Raw genomic sequence first — 21,056 nt, 5'->3', positions numbered from 1 at the left:
CGGTCATCAGCAATAAATGGTACTTCCTCATTATTTGCAAGTTCGCCAAGCCAATTATGTAAGACAGAAATCCCATGCTTTTGGTATAGCTCCGTGCTTTCCAAAAATGTTAATGCATCCACAACTTTTGCTGGTCGAATAGTCAAAGTTGCGGGGCAGAGCTGTGACAGTATCATTTACGGAAAAAGGTACATTAACAACTGCTCCTCTTACTGCGCACTGTCTTTTATAGCCTAGGGAAATAATTCGCATAAATGGGATTACGGGGGAAATAAGTCTTTCTTCTAGGCATGTTATATCAAGCATGCACTCAGGAGTTTCGGCGAATGCAAAACCTTCTGATAGGCATAAGTTTGGAATTTGTCCAGTATTTATTGCTCTGTGGCAAGTACAGCAAAATAAATAATTGCCATATTCAGAATAAAATTTTATTGAGTAACTAGCAAACCCGGCGAACTTCGTAACGCCTAACAGTCAAAGAATTTCCTGTTACCTTTTAGCTTGAAACTTGCCATTTAAAATGGTGGCCTCAATCACGTTCTTCATTAATTTTTTAATAACCAATCGTGTGCCATTGCACAGCCGTGGTGGGTTCAAGTTACGGAGCAAAATCACCGGAGATCCTACTTTCAATTGTAAGTGGTGCGGTGGCATGCCTGGCAAATCCAAGGAATTCAAAAATTCTACTGGGTAATTTACAGCTTCGATAGTATTGCAAACTGTATCAACAGATTTGTATGACACAGAGTCTGTTGGCAACAATTGTTGTATCTTGAAATTTAATCCATGAACGTCCACATTTTTTGCTGCTAAAATGGCTCTTTCTGCCAGCCACTCAAGATTTATATATTGTGTGTGTACATCGGGAAATATACAGTCTATGAGAACATCTTGCGAGTGGACGATTGTGCAAAAACCGGTTGGTAATTTTATTGATCCAGTATTTTCATGTACGGCAACTTTCCCATTGCCAATATCTAATAGCTGTTTCGAAAAAGTTTCGGCGGATGGATCCTGAAGCGTTTGAACGCGCATGTTCACATGCCCTGCCACGCTTCGCTGTGCCCGCTTTTGAAAAATTAAAATTGCGGTTGGTAATTTTATTGCTGAAATTCAAGTTAAACCCTTGAAGTAGATGTCTTTGGATATGTTGAACGTCTTATTACTATGTTAAATTCTATTTAACTCTATTGCTGAGTTGCAGTTAAGTATAAATTACAGTCTATATACATTTGAGTGATTTATAAATGAAAAACGAAAGCTGGCATACTACGAAAACATTCAATGTACAAGTAATTTAGATGGATGGCAAAAGGTTGAGCAAAATCTTTTACTACTCTTAAAGCTTGGGTATAAAAAATAGATATCCATGTATTAATTGAAGAGTTTTCATATTCTTAATGAATGAATTACCTGTTACCGGATCTCGTTGCTTAAGGTTTATGCAACATCCGTCTTGTCCCTTCCAAAAAATGAGTGGATATTGGAGAGCATCATATAAACGATGGGTATCAGGAATGGACTGAAGAGAATTATTTCTTCTTCGAATCACGATTTGTCGCGTAGCTGTATGGTCGCCAACCATGATTCCAGCCACGTCGTCAACAACAGGTGCGTTGAATCGACGTATATGCCCTCCAGCTGGTGTTCTATCAGGATTGATGAAAATAGCGTGATTGTCACTTCGTAGCTTATGCATATGTGATTTGAATAATTTCAACAATTCGTTGTGCTCATTTAACAGAGCGTCCAGCTCGCTGACAATGCGCGTTGCAAATGGTGAATTGAGGTGATTATAGTTGCAACGTGTATTCACGCGATTGGCGAGTGCCCGTTCGGAGTCCTCGCCACCCATAAAGTAAATTTGTAAAAATTTATAAGGTTCGTTTGGCATTGGTAGTAATGAGCCGACTTTGTGGTAAATTTGGCCTTTGATTTTGAATGTGGAATTAAATTGTTGACCATTTGCAGCAGTATTTTTAACTATTTCCGTTGCTCCGGACGATGTCATTTGAAAACATGAATTGAATTGCCGAATTGAACGCAAGAACAGCGAAGAATTTGGATCAGTACCAATAAGGAGGCCGTGCAATGGTTCCGGCGGTGTTTCAATTTCTGGAAGTTTCACTTTTCCTGATGAGCAACACGTCCCAATTGGCTCATTTTTAAATTTAAGGGCTTGATAGTGCGGGCATTCCTTGTCCAATGTACCAATTACCACTTTGGAATGAGCGTAATATTCAACATCAGGCTCATACTGAACTGAAATGCTAGTCGAAGAAATGAATGTGATGTAAATGCTCGAAGTACTTGTTGATGTTGGTCAATCCCTCTACGTCTGTTGGCTACGAATCTGCGCGATTCTCTTCGTTCCAATTGTCTTTGTTGGTGTCGCTCATCTCGTAACTGCGCCATTCTTACACGGACATCTGCATTACTTTGTTGCCTTTCTGCATCTGATCTTATTGCTCTGCTATCTTGCATGCCTCTAGATCTGTTTGATTGACGACTCAAATTAGCCCCCCTGCGTGTTCGTGGCATTGTTGTAATAAATCAAGTTGGAAAACTGATTGGTGTATAACGTGTATTATTTTCTTGATCAATAATTAGCGCAGCGAGTTCGGTCGCACTCGAGTTGTAACAACGACTGAACTCGAGACGCACAATTCTTGTGCGCGCCTTCCACCGAACCACACTCGGCGACAGCGACAGAACGCTTGTCCTGAAGTTAAAAGAAAATTTCAACTGTTTGTTCCGAAAAAAAAACTGGAAAATTAAATTTTTGTATACGGAAATCCCCAAGCGAAGCCGTGTGAACTCAGCAGTGTACATCACCTTACTGAAATCTAGAAAGTCTCAACGTTGTATATGGTTTTTCACGGCCTGTTTCGATTGGAAGATTTAAATTATTTTTGTTGAATTGATAAGAGATGAAATCAAGTAGGCCGTGTGTCTAATTTCACTCGTATAAAACACAGGGTAGTTCAGATATCCAGCACAGTTAGTTTTAATCGTGAGCTCGTTATTATTTGGGTATAAAAAATAGATGTTGGCCTATTCTCAGTCCTACACGATCTGCATAAAAAATTTCGTGAGAATCGGTCGAGCCGTTTCGGAGTAGTTTAGTAACAAACACTACACACTCGAGAATTTTATATGAATAGATAGAAGGCTTTCGAGATGTCTAATCGGGGACGCTTAAGAGAAATTTGATTTTTGTTCAAACTCTTAACATTTTGTTTAAAAAATGTGCCACCACAGCTCATGCATATTTCCGTGGGGCCAATTTTGATATTTCGGAGGTACGCTTGACGTACGGCACTCCTGCGATGCTGTGTCTGCAAATCTCTGTGTTCCTGCAACTCCTGAGGCAACAGTGCAGCTCTGGCGTCCCTATTTCGTTCCGATTGCCTCTGAGACTCCGCTTGTCGATTCTGAGGGTCTTGCCGAAAATTCAAAACTCGTGCCTCGTTCATATCGCGTATCCGTTGCTCTAGAATTCGGGCTTGCCTTCGAGTGACTCTTCTTTGGGATGAATTTAAAACTGAATTTGAACTGAACTGATGAATTTTTGAACTGATAGAATTTTCGCCATCTGATCGTGATAGTAAAATTTGATTAGTAGTCAGCTTACATGAGAGCCACAAAGCGTACAAATTGCCATAGTGCGATTTCTCTCCTTGGAACTTTACTATAGTTTTTTGAAGTGGATTCATAAAACAGGTTTAGCAATCTATAAACTCCCACAACATAGAGCTCCCGTCAGAATTTTCATCATCCGTTTTATTTTCGGTTGCTTCAATTTCGTTCAAAACGTCCTTAGCTTTATTCAGTCGATCGATCATTTCATATGTTGATCCCCACCTTGTGGGACAATCCAATTAAGGTAATTTCAGTTTACGAAACTCAAATACCTCACGCGATCCATTTGATGGCTTACGAATGTATTTCGTCATGTTGCGACATTGAAGTAAATAGTTCTTAATTTCTGCATTTTTTTAAAACATAAAGAGCGCAAAGTTGTGCAGTATGTGCCGCACACCGGTATATTTGTAAATTACCCACATGCAATTCTTCTGGGGTATCAAAATTATCAATTTTTTCAGTGTAGTAGTGTACGTTTTTTTTCCACCTTCTATGCGTCTTAAAAATCATCATCAAATATATAACTATATGATAATATTTTTGTTGTTTTAATCATATTAGCTCCGTTGTCTGATGTAATTGAAACAATTTGATTTAATCGAGTATTGTACTTGTCCAAAGATGCTAAAATTTCTTTGGCCAGATTTTTAGATGTACTTTCACTAGCGCCTTTAATATCCGACAAGCCTAATATCCGGGATATAATTTCACTTTCATTTAAAAATTGCGAACTTATTCCAAAAATATTACGGTTCAGACGAGTTGCGCTATCTATTTTTAAGGACAGTTATCGGCCGTGCATTGAAGTTTTTTCCGTTCTTTTCTAAAAGACCGTCACAAATCGGATCTATTATTTTTTTCATAATTTCCTATGTACGAACGAATTAACTGCTTTTTGTTCATTTTAACTTTGTTTCTTTTCTGGGTTAAGATATGTTTTTTGAACAAGAGGACTCGTTGTCTTGAAAATCGATTTTTATTTTGTGCACTCTAATAATATGTGTTTTTAAATTAAATGTACGATCCTTCTTTAACCGATTACATGATTTGCACTGCACATATGATGACCCATCGGCTTCAAAATATTTAAAAATATCAAACGAGGTTTTTCGCGAAGCCATGTTAATACTACAATGCTATCAAACACTTAGCCAAATGCATGTAAGCAAATATAACGGGAATATTTAGATACAGATCTAAAATACAATGAGAGCAACTACAAAAATACAATGAGAGCGACTACGAAGTTGTTACGAAAGCAACAGAAAAGGAAAAATGCTCTGTGGCAGTAGCACAAAAATTTATTTGGTTTCCTCCGCTCTCATCACGCTTTTAATGCTTGTGCTATTGCTACAACTAGAAATAGCGGATCACAAATTCTTTCCTCTTGCTATTGCTCTGTGCTCCGACGATCTATGCTATGGAGCAGAGCAGGAGCAAAAAATAATACTCCGATGTACCATAGCATTTTCAATTCACTGCTTTTTACTAAAATATTTTCTTCTTCTTCCCTCATTGCTTAGGCAAGCCACGGCACGCATAAACATACGTCTGTGTGTGTATACGTGTGATTTGCTGATTTGAGAAAAGACGTGTGGTCTATTTATCCGATCTGATTAAAACGTCGGGAAAACTATTATATTAGTATCATATCATATTTTTATAGGGATATTCCAATTTCTTCACCTATTTCAACTTCCCGGTTTATACGTACATAGCTCAAATATCAAATTGAATCCCAACGGCTCTTAACATGGCTGAGTACCATAGACACGCACCGAAGGACGGACGGACAGAAGGTTATGGCTATATCGACTCAGCTTCTAGTGCTGATCAAGAATATATATTTTTTTGTGGCGGATACGTCTGCTTCTATGCGTTACAAACATCTGACTAATTTTATAATATCCTCTGCAGCGATTAATCGATATAGACAAAAGTTTATCGATACATCGAAAACATAACAACCATAAATTCTATCGATGGTTTTTCAGCTCTAGTTCACCATTAGGTGGAATAAGTGTAAGTATGAGTGCATCTTACAACTCACAGCATCAAACGAAATGAGTTGATATAAAATAAATTGAATTGGCATTCCAACATGTTCGGCCTCGCACTCGAACTGACTCAACTCATTTTGAACATTGTCCATTCGAACGTGGCCTTTTTTTCTATTTAAGCACACACATGCATTGGCGGACCTCACACAAGTTTTCTCAGTCGTATTCGGTCAGTAAAGGAACTAAATTAATTCCTTAAAAAAAGGTGATGCATTTGGAAAAGTGGTAATTTTTTGGGACAAAGAAATTTGTCTCCTCTGTGATAAAAGCGTGAGACGATTGCAAAAATAAATAAATAAAAGTTTTATTTGAGTCCTACTAATGTTTTTTAAAATTTTACTTTACTTTACGAAAACAAAACCATATCGGATATATTTATGGTCTGAAGAGGATTGTTTGCTAAGAAATTAATTTTAATACTCTTTTCTTTTATATTCTAACGGAAATTGTATATAACACTTCTACAAAATCAATGCGCGATTTCTATATGCTAATGCTATGTAAAGTTCTGTTCTAAATGTTAATGCCTAATACTGATACATTGTTAAATCGGTAGCACCTGATGATAATGGAACCAATAAATTATAAAAAAAAAAATTTGGCTTTAAATATTGATGAATATTGAATGGCCGCGAATGCTTGACCTAAGCTTAATTTTCCTGGATTGATCAATGTGCTATATGTGGACTTCTTTCCGGAATAAAGACAGAACTCATAACCCGACAATACAACAGGTGAATGAATTTCGAAATTGTGTGCTTTCACAAAGTAATTGTATAAGGAATGTAAGGCCAGTTTTGACAGTTTCGCTGTTGTTTTCATTTGGTCGTCGAGTTTTTTTGATTTCCAGAAATTAAGCATGCGGCCATATTCACTAAACTGATCCATTCTGGTGCATTGATACTAGAACTATGATTCTTCATAGTGATTGGGACTACATATTTTCAATTGTCAATTTCAATTTTTTCAATTGTCGAGTATGTACATATGTGCGTTGATTTTAGGCCTTTGTTGCAATTCTGGATGATCTTGTTTATTTTTTCTTTCCAATTTTGCATGATGCGTTGTTTTAAAAACCCATCCGCAACTCCCAATTATCTGGTGTTCCAATTATGGGACTTACCATCAATTTTGGAAAATTCCTATGCGTTGATTTTAGGCAAGCAGTTATCCAGCAACTCACTGCTTGTACGAGAGGAGAGATCAACGCCAGATGACTGGTTACCGTCGGACGACTGTAATTCAAAGCATGAGTTCGATGCAAACTCCACTCGATCTTTGGCGACGCAATTTTAAGGGCCTCATATGGTCCCATGAAACAAATGTTTGGTTTCATGGTGTCCTCATTGGCTGCTGCATGGAACAGCCGTTCATTGTATTCCGTTACCAGAGCGACAGGTAAATCGTCGAATGTGCACGTAAGAGGGTCGCTATCCATTTATATCTTTCGGTTCCATTTCTTTTTCACATTCTGTTTTGATGTCGCAATCTTCCACCATCAGACGAGGTGCTCTCCTCACTGTTCCCGGGTGTATTTTGAGCAGACTTTTAAGCTCTGCCCTAAGCTCATATATTTTAGCAGATATCGGCAGTTTTACAACCAATCGCTGCAAAAAAATCTATGATTCTTATTATGAAAAGAAATATCCTTACGTTTACCAATTGCCAATTGCGCCATGCTTGTAAAAGGAGATAGGGAAAGAAATGTAAATGATATTTGGAAGGTTTTGTGTGTATTTTAAAGAATTGAGTTACCGAAAGAATGTTTAAAACATGTAGCAATATTATGGCCAAAGACTGAAAGGGTGTATAAACTTTAGCATAGCCAAAGTTAGCTTCTTTGATATTTTTTTGGTCATTTAGTAAACTTAATTTTCCTTGAACCATGTTTTCGCCAGTTCGGACGAGAATTCGGGATCGTTTTCCTGCTGATATTCCCACTCGAAAGGCAATTCTCCTTCGTCATAAAGAAGAAGGGACTGTAATCATTATAAACTTTTTCTTAAAACTTAAATTTTTAATCAATTGAACCCGCTTTCCCAGCCCCAATTTTTGAAAATCAAACAGCTGGTCAACTAGACCAAGTGCAAATGATGACCACTGTCATCACTAAATTGTGCAAATAGACATAAAAATAGTTTTATCCTAAAGGAAGAAATCCGCAGGCTGAGCGAGCGATACATCCTGAGGTTAGAACATCACGAGAATACATACTCACACAAGAAGACTGAAGAGAAGGCACCCGCTGGATCTTCAATTCTTACCTCCACAGGACTGTCGGCCCATCACAAATACTCGAATTTTGAACTTGAACTGAATTAAATTTTGTATGTCAATCATGAACTGCAACACAAATTAATGATTGTCTCACAACAGATCTTAATAAAACTTCATAAAAAAAAAAATGGATTAAAAGCCAGAAAATCATATTAAGTCAAATCAATAATTAGTATTTAATCAATTGATCTATTTTATGTTTTTTACTTTTCTTCCCCACTTTTCGAGCACTATATGTCTTTATGTTTTTTATGTCTTGCTTATGTATATTCAAAATGAAAAGCGGAAAACCCATTTATTTTTGAGCAATTCATTAATTTGCAATGTCTGCAATTGAACGACTAGAGTTTCTTAGTTTATTAATAATTTCCCTCTCTTCATTTGAGGAGTGGCTTTCATCAATTCAATAGGTTATGGGCCCATTCTATGCCAATTTAAAAAATCTAAAAAAAAAAATAATATAAAAAAAATAGTTAAGAAATGGAAATTGATTTGAATTATAATATCAATATTAAGCTTTTCTGTGGTAAAAAGTATTCTACATGGAAATTGAGACCGAGTTAAAAGTTTATTAAAGTAATTGATAACACAATGCCTGGCAAAATAGATGATGCTTGGGAAAATGCGGAGATATTGGCGAAAAGCATACAAAGATTAGATTTTTCACATAAAACATTTTTCTTTGACGGCTGTTTATGTATCCATATACAGTGTTGGAAGAAATAATAGAAACGGCATAAGTTTAATATAAAACCGATGGCATTTATTTTCATTTCCTTGGAAAATGTAATAGAATCAAAAGGCTTTCAAAGTAAATGTTGAAAATAAGCAAAAGTTACATACAAAATATATTGTATGGGATTATCGATATATCGATAATTGAATGTTGCCACATATATGTATACACAGACGATGATTATCATCGTTTATTCTGTTCTTATTCAATTCTGGAGACCACGCGCACGTTTCCAGAATTGAGACGTTCAGATGGTTCAGTCGATTTAAAACTAAAGTACAGTGACGAACTAAATTTTTGGCACAGCAAGCTTTTTTAACTTTCTGGCCACCGTGTGACCCTTGGAATGAAAATGAGTCGCAAATAGTATATTAGACAAGGAGATTAAAGTATTTATTATACATAAACAAAGAACTTATTTCAAAAACTTAAACATAGTATTACTAAAAAACTAAAAAATAAGGCATATTTCGATGAACAAAATAATTGGCACACTAGGCTTTCTATATTAAATTTTTAGTATTATGACCGATTGGGCAACTCTTTTTTTTGGAAATGTGGCAGCCTGGTTATCCCGTTATTTAAAATTTGGCAAATTAGAATTTGGAAATATAATCGTTCAGCGCTTTAAGGGAGCCTCAAATTTAGAGAGTTCAAAACACACAGGTCGCCCAAAAGTGTTAAACCTCCGCGAATGCAGCCAAATCATTCGCAGAGTAAAAGTATACCCCACAATATCCTTCACACAGATCGCAGTTGAGCTTAAAAAAGATATGGGGATAGAAGTTCACCCAATTTGAACATCAAAATATAACTCCAACTGTTAAGCATGGTGGTGGAAGTGTTATGGTGTGGGGTTGCATGTCTGCTGCAGGTGTGGGTGAATTGGTATTCATAGACGGCATAATGGACAAAAATATTTATATTAATATTTGAAAGGATAACTTAAAAAAAAGTGCCGAAAATCTAAGTTTACCAAATTCATTCACATTTCAGCAAGATAACGACCCCAAGCATTCAGCCCACATAGTCAAAATGTGGCTTGCCTCCAATACCGCCGATGTTCTGCCACACCCACCACAGTTCCCGGACCTCAATCCAATTGAACATTTGTGGGAAGAATTGGATAGGCGCATTAGATAGCGGGCTATAAGGACAAAAGCCGAACGACCTTCCTTATTGGAAGAATGGCCAAATATAGGGGAAGAAACAACCAAACCAAAACAAGCCAAATCGGATCACTATATCATATAGCTCCCATACAAACGGCAAAGTCACGAACAGTGACTTCGTTATTTTCTGAGTTATTGATATTGAAATTTAATATTGGTGAGTTTATTACACATATAAACGACTATGCCAAATTTGATTACGATCGGGTGACTATATCATATAGTTCTCATGGGAACGATCGGTCGAAAACAGTGACTTTTGTCAATAACTTCGTTACTTTTAACGCGATTGCTTTCAAATTAAACATTTGTTAGTTTAATATATCCGTTAATGCTGTGCCAAATTTGATAAAGATTGGGTAACTATATCACATAGCTTTCATAGGAACGATCGGTGGAAAACAGTGACTTTGATCAATATCTTAGTTTTTTCCTATGCTAAGATGAGGTGATGAAAGAAACAGAAAATGGATAAAGGAAAACGTAACATTAAACCATTCACTGGAGACAAATACTCTAATAGGAAAATTCGAGTTAGGGCTTTATTAGAAGATTACATGTGATAGATGAGCCACAATTACAGAGCACAGATGAAACTAATAAAGCAGAAAGAAATGCGAAAAACATTATTATAGAACATTTGAGTGATTCGTTTTTAGATTTTGCGAACTCTGGGAATTCGGCAAAACAGATTTTCGCTAATTTAGATGCAATCTATCAGCGCAAAAGCATAGCGTCGCAGCTATTACTGCGAAATGTTAAATGTTTTCATTGTGGAAAATTGGGACATTTGAAAAAGGATTGTTATATTTTAAAGAAGCAGACAGGCAATCAAAACGTTAGTGAGAATAGTGGAAAAGAAAAACAGGCTCAAATAGCTATAACAGCACAGCCCGATCGTGGTTTTGCCTTTATGATTAGAAGTCAATGTCATAGCACAAATTCATATGAGGTAGAATTTATAATTGACTCCGCCGCTTCAGAGCACCTAATTAAAGACATTGGACTGTTTGCGGAATTCGAATACTTGCGTGTTTGTTTGTGAAAAGTGTAGAACTACAACCTTTGGTTGCTTAGGTGAGAGTGAGCTCAATTTTATTCAACATAAGCTTAACTAGGGTTGCCACATGTACATCTGACAGACACAGCACAGAATTGCCATATCAACATTGCGTTTAAAGGATTCAACAGAAATCGCAAAACCAATGTATTCATGCTACGGCTAAAGAAGTAGTACATCTCAGCTGCTCTGGCAATGAAATATCGCTGAAGGACGTGCTGTACAGCAAGGACATTCCACTTGCTGTCTGTGAAGAAGATGCAGGATGCCGGATTGACAATCGAATTTAATCCTGGAGGCATAAAAGTCACCAAAGATGGTAACATGGTATTTGAAGGAAACGTGAGTATAATGTACCAATCATAAAATTTAATATGAGAAGTAAATTATTCAGTTTAAAGAAATTAAAAAGTGCAGAGTATCGCTTTGGCATGAAAGATTGGCCATATAAGTGCTGGAAAGTTTTTAAAAATAAAACAAAATCGTTTATTTGAAGACATAAATATTTGAAATTGCATTGAACTAAACGATGAGTTATGAGGCTTGTATAAAAGGAAAACAGTCAAGACTGAAATTTGAAAAATGTAAAAATAAACAACATGTTCAGAGACCACTGTTTGTGGTTCATTCTGGTGTTTGTGGTCCGATCACACCCACAACAATTGATAATAAAAATTACTATGTTGTTTTTATTGACCAGTTCACACATTACTGTGTGACATATTTAATAACATACAAGGGTGATGTATTCTTTTGTTTCAAAGATTTTATAGCCAAAAGTGAGGCTCATTTCAACCTCAAAATAGTTAATTTGTATATCGACAATGAACGAGAGTTTCTTTTCAACGATATGAGTGAGTTTTGTGTCCAAAAAGGCATCAGTTAATGTTGAGGAACGGTTGCTGAATTCTTAAACTTAAATTTATTTGAATGTAAACGATCTTTGTATTGTATTATTTTTAACTTTAAGTTGCATGGTCATACCGTTTTGGGTGATGCAATAGCAAGCGTGTGGTGAAAACGAGAAATGTACAGTGAGTCAAAAAAGTATTGGCACACTTGAAAAATCCAACTTCTAAGAGCTGTAACTTTTTTGTTAACACAGCTATATGTAAATGAAAAATTACATTTCTTAAATTCATATATTATATTTAATCTTGAACAAAAAAAAATTATATTTCAGCTTTGGTTCATTTGCAAAATACAAAAATGTAAATAAAAATTTTCATCAAAAAAGTTTTGGCACACGCTTTATTCTAGAACGCTCTTGGTAAAAACGAAAAATGTATGTTGAGTTAGTTAATTGCTTATTGGCCAACAGAAAATGATGTGGTGGATACTATGATGACCAGACTCGACAACGTGTGGAAGGAGTTTGATCGGTCCACTGATGATATGTTTGATTTTCAAGAATCGCAAGGGTACGTCGACCCCATGGGTGACTACGGAGACTATGAGATGAAGTACTTAAATGCACAACTGCATTCAAAGAAACTCGGAAAATTGGTTAACCCAGTAAAAGTTATTTAGCACGTTCTGCTCTAAATCTACAGCCGCGAGGAAAACCAAGGAGTGTATTGCCCACAGCTCTAGTTTTGGCATTAAATTCAAAGGGATCGTACACCACTTGTCGTGTTCTCTTTGATAGTGGATCAGAACTATCATACATATCGGAGCATTGCATACGATCACTGGGCCTCTTACGCTCACCATCTCGAATACTTGTCTCAGGAATTTCGTCAATCAAGGCCGATACTACAAGAGGGGTCAGCGCAGTACATTTGAACAAGGTTCTCGAAGCATACACTAGATATTACAGCTCATGTCTTAGGTAAGTTAACCACTCTATTGCCAAAGGATGAAGTCGACCCGGCCGTTTTGAAAGTTTTCGATGGGTTAGAACTGGCTGATCTACCGGAAACCAGCGCTAAGCATATTAGGAATACATTGGGAACCAAAGTCTTACATCTTCACATATGGTATAAGGTTGAGCGAATGCACAGAAAGTTCAAAAAGACAAGTATTATCAGACGTATCACGCATATTTGACCCGCTTGGTCTACTGGCGCCGGTCATTGTTCAATTAAGATCCTTTTCCAAGAGCTCTGGCTTCTCAATCTAGATTGGGATTCACCGCTTCCAACTAAGCTGGCAGACCGATGGCCGATAAGTATCGCGAAGACATTATCAACATAAGGCAGTTAAAGATACGGCGTCATATTGGGTATGTCGGCAAACGAATAGAGATACACGCCTTCTCAGACGCCTCAATAAAAGCATACGCAGCAGTCGTATACTCTCGGATCGTGAACCAGGATGGCAGCATAGAGGTTTCACTAATTGCGGCGAAAACACGGGTCGCTCCACTTAAGCAGCAATCGCTCCCTCGTTTGGAATTATGTGGCACACTTCTACTAAGTCGGCTGATCGCATCAATCAAATTAGCTTGGAAGGATCTAGACAGCACCGTATACGCTTGGTGTGATTCGACAGTTGTGTTGGCATGGCTGAACCACTTGCCAGCTGGTTTGAAGACGTTCATTGGCAATCGTACTGCAGAAATATTGGAAGTAATACCAAGGGACTCGTGGCGCCATGTTGATACCAAGCAGAACCCCGCAGACTGCCCTTCTAGAGGAATGCTGGCTGAGGACTTACTCCCGTTTACTCTCTGGTGGAAGGGTCCCGACTGGCTGGCTGAGACACATCTTAACTTAGGTAACGAAGATGATATACAAATCTCTAACTTAATTTCAGATGACGAGTACCGAAAAGAGTTAAAGGCTACAGTATTAGTTACTCTCGCGGAACCCATGAACGAGTCATCTCCCCTCGACGAACTCATTGGTCGTGTTTCTTCCTGGCCTAGACTTGTGCGCATTGTGGCATACATTTTACGATTCATCCGACACATGAAAAACCCCCAAGAAAAGTCAGACACTTTCGCCGTAACCTATGACGAGTACAAGGCATCCAGGAATTTATGTTTACAGCAAGCTCAAAACGAATGGCATAAAGAACGAAAAGCGCTACGAAATGAAGGATGCGTACCAAAAGGCTCGAAGCTGTGTACCCTGACGCCGATTCTAGATGACAGTGGGCTTCTACGTGTAGGAGGTCGCCTCAATAATACAGAGGTATCATATTCAGCCAAGCATCCGCTCATCTTGCCGAGGAAGCATCGCATATCTCACCTGATTTTGGAACACGAGCATCAACATAATCTACACCCAGGAGTTTCGGCCCTCTTCGTCATAGTTCGTCAACGTTTCTGGATAATGGGAGCCAGAAATCTGATTCGTAAAGTTACTCACAACTGTATAAAGTGCTTCAGACAGCGAGCACATACCAGCAACCAACTAATGGCCGCACTACCGGCAGTGAGAGTTCGGCAAGCATTTCCGTTCGAAAATACAGGCTGTGATTATGCTGGCCCAATCATGATGAAGACACATAAAGGAAGGACCGCTCAAAAGGAAAAGGGATACATATGTCTCTTCGTATGCATGGCAACCTCAGCTTTACTTGGAGCTGCAACAGACCTTAGCACTGACACATTTTTGGCTGCTCTTAGACGTTTCATTTCACGGCGAGGCAAATGTGTGACGATGTTCAGCGACAATGGACGAAATTTCGTGGGAGCCAAAAGAAGTCTTAACGAAATGGAACAATTAGTTCAATCCCAGCTGCACAATATTGTGACAAGATAGCAGAGGCGGTATCGATCGAAGGCATCAACTGGAAGTTCATACCGCCACATGCGCCTCACTGGGGAGCAAATGGGAATCGGCTGTGCGCTCTGTGAAGCTTCATTTACACCGAGTAATCGGCCACGCCGTTCTTACATTCGAACAAATGCATACGTTGTTAACACAGGTGGAAGCGGTGATCAATTCAAGGCCTCTTTGTGCCACTTCCGATACAGACGTTGGATATCTTTCGCCCGCTCACATGCTGATCGGTCGTCCTTACACCACAGTGCCAGATGGAGATTTGGACCAAGTGCCGGCAAACCGATTGGATTACTGGCAGCAATCTCAGGCCATGTTGCAAGGCATTTGGAAAAGGTGGCATCTTGAGTACCGTACGTCGTTGCAGCAAAGGCCAAAATGGTTAATGAAATCGGCAAACCCGAAGCCTGATGATCTCGTACTAGTAAAGGATTCTCATACTCCTCCGGCTTCATGGATCCTGGCCCGCATTATCGAGACGATTCCTGGCCCAGACGGTCTAGTACGAGCCCATAAGTTAAAGACAGCTACAGGAGAGATGACCCGTCCCATAACCAAGGTGGCTCCCCTGCCAGTTTCAGAAACATTGTTTCAGGGCCCGGCGGTATGTTGAGGAACGGTTGCTGAATTCTTAAACTTAAATTTATTTGAATGTAAACGATCTTTGTACTTTATTATTTTCATACCCTTGCAAAAAGGGTATATTAATTTTGGTCAGAAGTGTGCAACGCATAGAAGGAAGCATTTCCGACCATATAAAGTATATATATTCTTGATCAGCACGACGAGACGAGTTCAAATAGCCATGTCCGTCCGTCCGTACGTCTGTCCGTCCGTCTGGATCAACGCAAACTCCTCCTAGACCGTTGGAGCTACAGAGCTGAAATTTTGCATGTAGGCTTTTATATACTGCAGGCGTTGCATATCTCGGATTCAGCCGGATCGGATCACTATATCATATAGCTCCCATACATATGGCAAAGTCACGAACAGTGACTTTTCTTAATAACTTCGTTATTTTCTGAGCTATTGTCATGATAATAATTTAATATTGGTGAGTTAATTACACATATAAACGACTGTGCCAAATTTGATCAAGATCGGGTGTCTATATCATATAGCTCCCATAGGAACGATCTTTCGAAAACAGTGACTTTTGTCAATAACTTCGTCACTTTTGACGCGATTGCTTTCAAATTAAACATTTGTTAGTATTGTTAGTATATAATATATCTGTTAATGACTGTGCCGACTTTGATAAAGATCGGGTTACTATATCATGTAGCTTCCATAAGAACGATCGGTGGAAAACAGTGACTTTGATCAATATCTTAGTTTTTTCCTATGCAAAAATTGTTGGCCATTCTTTCGCAAACATTAGCCTTTTTAGCTTGAACATTTTTTCACTTTGATGGCTATAGGTAAGGAAAGAGTTATCATAAAACTTTGACGCGGTCGAAGTTAGCCCCAGCCCTCTGGTTTTATGTTAAATTTACTTTAAAAAATACAAAACAAATTTTTTTGTATTCTTTGGAAAACAAATTTTTCTCGCAACACTGTATGTTTTTCGCAATTGAAAATATTTCTTCACCTGGTGCATGGTATACCGAAGTCGAACCTTTTTCTAAGTTGGAAACTCATATATTTTGCAAGGCATAAAATTTAAACTTCAATTTTTGGTTAATCTGTCTTTTTTGAGATGGTTTTCTTTGCCAATTTCTAACCGATTAATGTGAGATCTTAAGGAGAATGTAGGGTTTTTTTGACGAAGCGTTTTACTTTTGTTCAGATGATCCTGGAACCCAGCATTGTGCTCACCGTAAACATTTTTTCGCATAAAGCCCTGCCACGATCGAAATAAATTTATATTCATATATTTAAATAGAATTCAAAATTTGACCATTGATACTTCGATTGTCAATAAACAAGATGTAATAGAGTTTACCTCAACAATTTAATTTAATCATTTTCTTGCTACTAAATACTAATTTGTATTTGAAAAAGTATTCTTCAAATCGTCAAATTGCTGAACTTTTCTCGTGGTAACGTTTAAAACGGTGTTGCAAATTATAAAAAACATGGCACTTTTGAAAATATGCCTCGCCGGAAGCCGACAAAAACAAGCGCAATGGATGATAGCATGAGTGGATCCGTTTTCAAGTTCATTTCAAATCAGGGCTCAAATAGAGCGGAGTAAGTGTGTCTTCTGGTCTAAGAAGACGACGTCTGTAGCGACGAATCAAAGTTCAATGTGTTGGATTGATGCAAGGTACACCAAGAAGACGGTAAAACACGGGGACTCTTCAGTAATCGTTTGGGCTGGTTTCACGTCATCTGGAGTTGATCATTTGGTAATAAATACGCCGACAGTTTACCGCTTGCATGGGGTTTCCAGCATGATAATGGATCCGAAGCCAATAGAAAATATGTTGGTGATATTTAAGCCAGCAAACAAAAAAAATTTGTGAGAATTCTTTAAGAATGGTGTAAAATCACTCCAAATTAGCGTAGACGTCTTGTGGCCACAATGCCAAAAAGTTACCTCTCTTGATTTTATATTTTATTTTATGTGAGCAGGACATTTATGAAATACTTAAACATTTCCAGGATTTTTTTTTTAAATTTTATTTTTGTGTTTCATTAATGGTAACGGGTTGCTTATGACACTTTAAAAAAAAATTAAACATGAACGATAAAATGAAAATTATTCATAATATGCGTACAAGTATCGCCCCACTTAATTAAATAACAATTTAACATACTTTAAAATGGCATTAAGCACTTCCATCTTTGAAGTTTTTGAAAAAATTGACCATACCAATTTCGAACTTAAGATTTTAATGCCGACTGAAAAATACTAACTTGATAATCAAAACATACATTTTTCAAATTGTTTATTAAATTCTGGTCAATTTAGTTTTAATGCGAAGCAAATAAAGCCGAAACATTTTCAAAAACTTTGAAAATTGACCATATACTTTTGGGCTCTTAAGTAAAAATCTAAGGTCTACTGAAACTAATTATAAGACATACTTTGGGATTATTAGAGAGAATAATATAATTAGAAGAAGCATATATAAAGACCAGTCACAGTGGCTCTGCAACGCTCTCAGTAAATATAAGTTAACTCATGACCATCTTTCTGATCGGAAACAGAGTCCGACGATCCCAATTCGAGGTGGCATTCTTTTTTATGTTTATTATTTTATAGAACTATTAAGGACGAAAAACGGTTTGAATGGACTTATGAATAGAGATTTATAAATGAACCTTCAATTAGTGGCCATCACCAGGTAGACACTTAGTTCCTAGCGTCGACGATCTGAACTTATGGAGACAGACTTCAGAGCCAAAGGAAACGTCTTTGGCCGTATTTATATACTCAGTAGATTGTTTACCGTTTTAAAAAAATGTACAATCATTAATTTACGTTTGCTATCGAATTCATCCTGGTAATTACGATTTCTGCAATTGGTTCTAACAACTCTATGTATCCAACGATACTGGTAAGTCCTATGATGCAAAAGAAATGCGTAAAATTCTCTCATTGGACTGAATCAAAATGGTTTAAGTTATTTGAGGAACCTGAAGCGAAGTCAATTTACTTTGATAGCTAAGGAGGAAAAGTCTACCGAAAAACTCCGACGTAATGGCAGGGTACTCTACGCTGCACTAAACCCAAACTGCAAAATGGCCTATCCGGAAGTGTATTATTATGAAAGTAGGTACATACAGTTACCTCCAGACTCTGAAGTTGATGATGATGAGAGTGACAATAATGAGATCATTCAAAAGCCAAAACCTGGTATCCCTTACAAGGACTATTCTCCCGAAAATCTAGTCCATGAGATTGCTAACAAAACTGAATTCTTGGCTGGAAAAGAAGAATTTAAGATGACTGCAAAGATCGATTAATTTTCTGGCAGAAGAGCCATTTTTCGCACGCAAGAGATGCAAATTCTTCATTTACGCAAATATCAAAGGGAAATAGTCTTTAATAATGGTCATTCTAAATTATACGACAACCCAATGTAATAGTCTTCACACAATTCATACATTTCCAAATTGATCTTCGTAATATTTTCAAAAATTCCAACGAAAAGTCTTTTACTATGTGAATCTGTGTGGAATATTTTTTAGTTTACTTTTTTTTCAACTCTGCACAAGTTGAAGAGCTGACGTCAATTAAATGGCAATAAAGCAGATAACCACTAAAAATGTTCAAATGGACTGCCGATGCCGAGACGCTTACAATCTGTAATTGTCGACGATCTGAACTTAAGGAGACAGACTTCAGAGCCAAAGGAAACGTCTTTGGCCGTATTTATATACTCAGTACATTGTTTACCGTTTTAAAAAAAATAACAATCATTAGCACTAATGGAAATGACGAATCTGCAATCATATTACCATTTAACATGGATGCTTGTGAAATAGGTCGTATTTAAAGCGGCTACTTCATTTTATTTTTGTTAGGCGCTTATACCGCAAATAGAAATTAAAATGGTATTTAAAATGAGAGAATATCATCCTATGAGTGCATGGATTAAAAAGAAGAATTATAATAATTTAGCTGTTGCTCCAACAAGAAAATGTTGCTAAATGCGGAAACCGATGAGTCGCCCCTGTATTTATACAATTTTCCAGCAAATTTAGTGATGGGTCTTGATAAGAGTTAACATGGATTTGCTATCGATAACAAATACCCGAATACTATCGCACATATGACACAGCGTCATATGAAGCACATCACTTTAAAGTTTAAACTAGCGGCCGGCACACATACAATCACAAATGAGGCTTTTGCATTTGTGTCTGTAGCAACTAGAGATGGGCATGGGCCGTGCCGTGCTTATTTCAAAAAATTACGTGCTGGGCCGTTGGGCCCCTTACGAAAAATTACCGTGTTTTACCGTGCCAAAGTTTAGATGCACGGTAGGTACGCAAAGCACGGTACAGAAAGAACCAATGTCAAGATTTTCAATTGAAATATGCCGTCCACTTAGTTGGCTTATTTTTGAATCCCCCTTTAAGGAAAAAGGGAGCAAGTAAGGGCAACAGTAAAAGCCATGATACTACATATACAAAATAAGCAGAGCGTACAGCAGTCTCATGAAAATCAAGCTATCGCAACAAGTGCTAATGGGTTTTCCACATTTATGCACTTAAATTGTAAAAAAAAAAAGAAAAATTGAAAAAAGTTCTGTAGAAATAGAAATAGATAAGTATTTAGCAATGACTGACTGACTTGTGACACAAATGTTTTAGATTTCTGGAACAAAACAATACTTTACAAAACTTGGAAGCATTGGCAAGAAATATTTAAAATATACCAGCAAGTGCCGCAACAAGGGAACGATTTTTTATTACGAACTCGCGCGAGCAGCAGCAATTTAGATAAAATATTATTTTTACATAAAAAATATGCGCCCACTTTAATGAGAAATGTTTAAATTTATAAAATACTTAACTTGTTTAAATTTATTGAATACATCAAAAAATTGGGTTACATTTTTATACCCTTGCAGAGGGTATTATAAAATTGGTCAGATGTTTGTAACGCACAGAAGGAGACGTTTCGACCCCATAAAACATATATATTCTTGATCAGCATGAGAAGCTGAGTTGATATAGCCATGTCCGTCTGTCCGTCCGTGCGTATGCGTTTTACTCAGCCATCTTAAGAGCTATCAGGCTGACATTTTTTCTGTGCTTTTTATTATCTGGAGCAGATCAAGTATGGAAATTATTAAGATCGGACCACTATATCATATAGCTCTAGAGGAAACATTTTCATAAAAATTTATAAAAATTGGAGTATCTCCATGAAATTATGTGACTAATGTGATAGTATTGGATATAAAACATCAGATCCCAAAATTTCAATCCGATCGGATAAATAGAACACAATTTACAGTCAATATAAATCGGTTCAAACGCTGCCGGCAGCGCTGCTTGCTGCCTACAACGGCATCATCAAATCAACAGAGCACATGCATACACACACAGACGCAACGCTACATAAGCTGTATGTATGTGTGACGTGCTTTGCTTAGCGAATGATGGAAGAAGAAGAAAAAATTGTAGTTAAAAAATGAGTGTTTTGTTTATGTATTAATGAATTGAGTTGCAGGAAAAGAAATTTCAAAATGTAAAAATATTATTGCCAAGGACTGCAAGGGTATATAAATATATATACCCTATATACCCTTGCTGATATTTTTTATACCCTTGCAAAAAGGGTATATTAATTTTGGTCAGAAGTGTGCAACGCATAGATGGAAGCATCTCCGACCATATAAAGTATATATATTCTTGATCAGCACGACGAGACGAGTTCATGTAGCCATGTCCGTCCGTCCGTCTGTCCGTCCG

At 37.3% G+C, this 21,056-nt stretch overlaps 2 protein-coding genes across 2 annotated transcripts; one reads left to right on the top strand and one right to left on the bottom strand.

The window, feature by feature from the left end:
• Nucleotides 1-489: 489 nt before the first annotated feature.
• LOC124460863 lies at nt 490-2,383 on the bottom strand. Its single transcript, XM_047012468.1, has 2 exons — nt 1,414-2,383; nt 490-1,106 (listed from the first exon to the last, which is right to left on the bottom strand). Exons 1-2 carry the CDS (start codon nt 2,009-2,011, stop codon nt 490-492), a joined length of 1,215 nt encoding a protein of 404 aa, XP_046868424.1. The 5' UTR covers nt 2,012-2,383.
• A 10,726-nt stretch (nt 2,384-13,109) lies between these two features.
• LOC124460862 lies at nt 13,110-15,294 on the top strand. Its single transcript, XM_047012467.1, has 2 exons — nt 13,110-14,330; nt 14,827-15,294. Exons 1-2 carry the CDS (start codon nt 13,110-13,112, stop codon nt 15,292-15,294), a joined length of 1,689 nt encoding a protein of 562 aa, XP_046868423.1.
• The last annotated feature ends 5,762 nt before the right edge of the window (nt 15,295-21,056 follow it).

The sequence above is a fragment of the Drosophila willistoni genome, unplaced genomic scaffold (assembly GCF_018902025.1).
Source record: "Drosophila willistoni isolate 14030-0811.24 unplaced genomic scaffold, UCI_dwil_1.1 Seg145, whole genome shotgun sequence".
NCBI classification, from domain to species: domain Eukaryota; kingdom Metazoa; phylum Arthropoda; class Insecta; order Diptera; family Drosophilidae; genus Drosophila; species Drosophila willistoni.
This window is presented reverse-complemented; position numbering and strand designations above follow the sequence as displayed.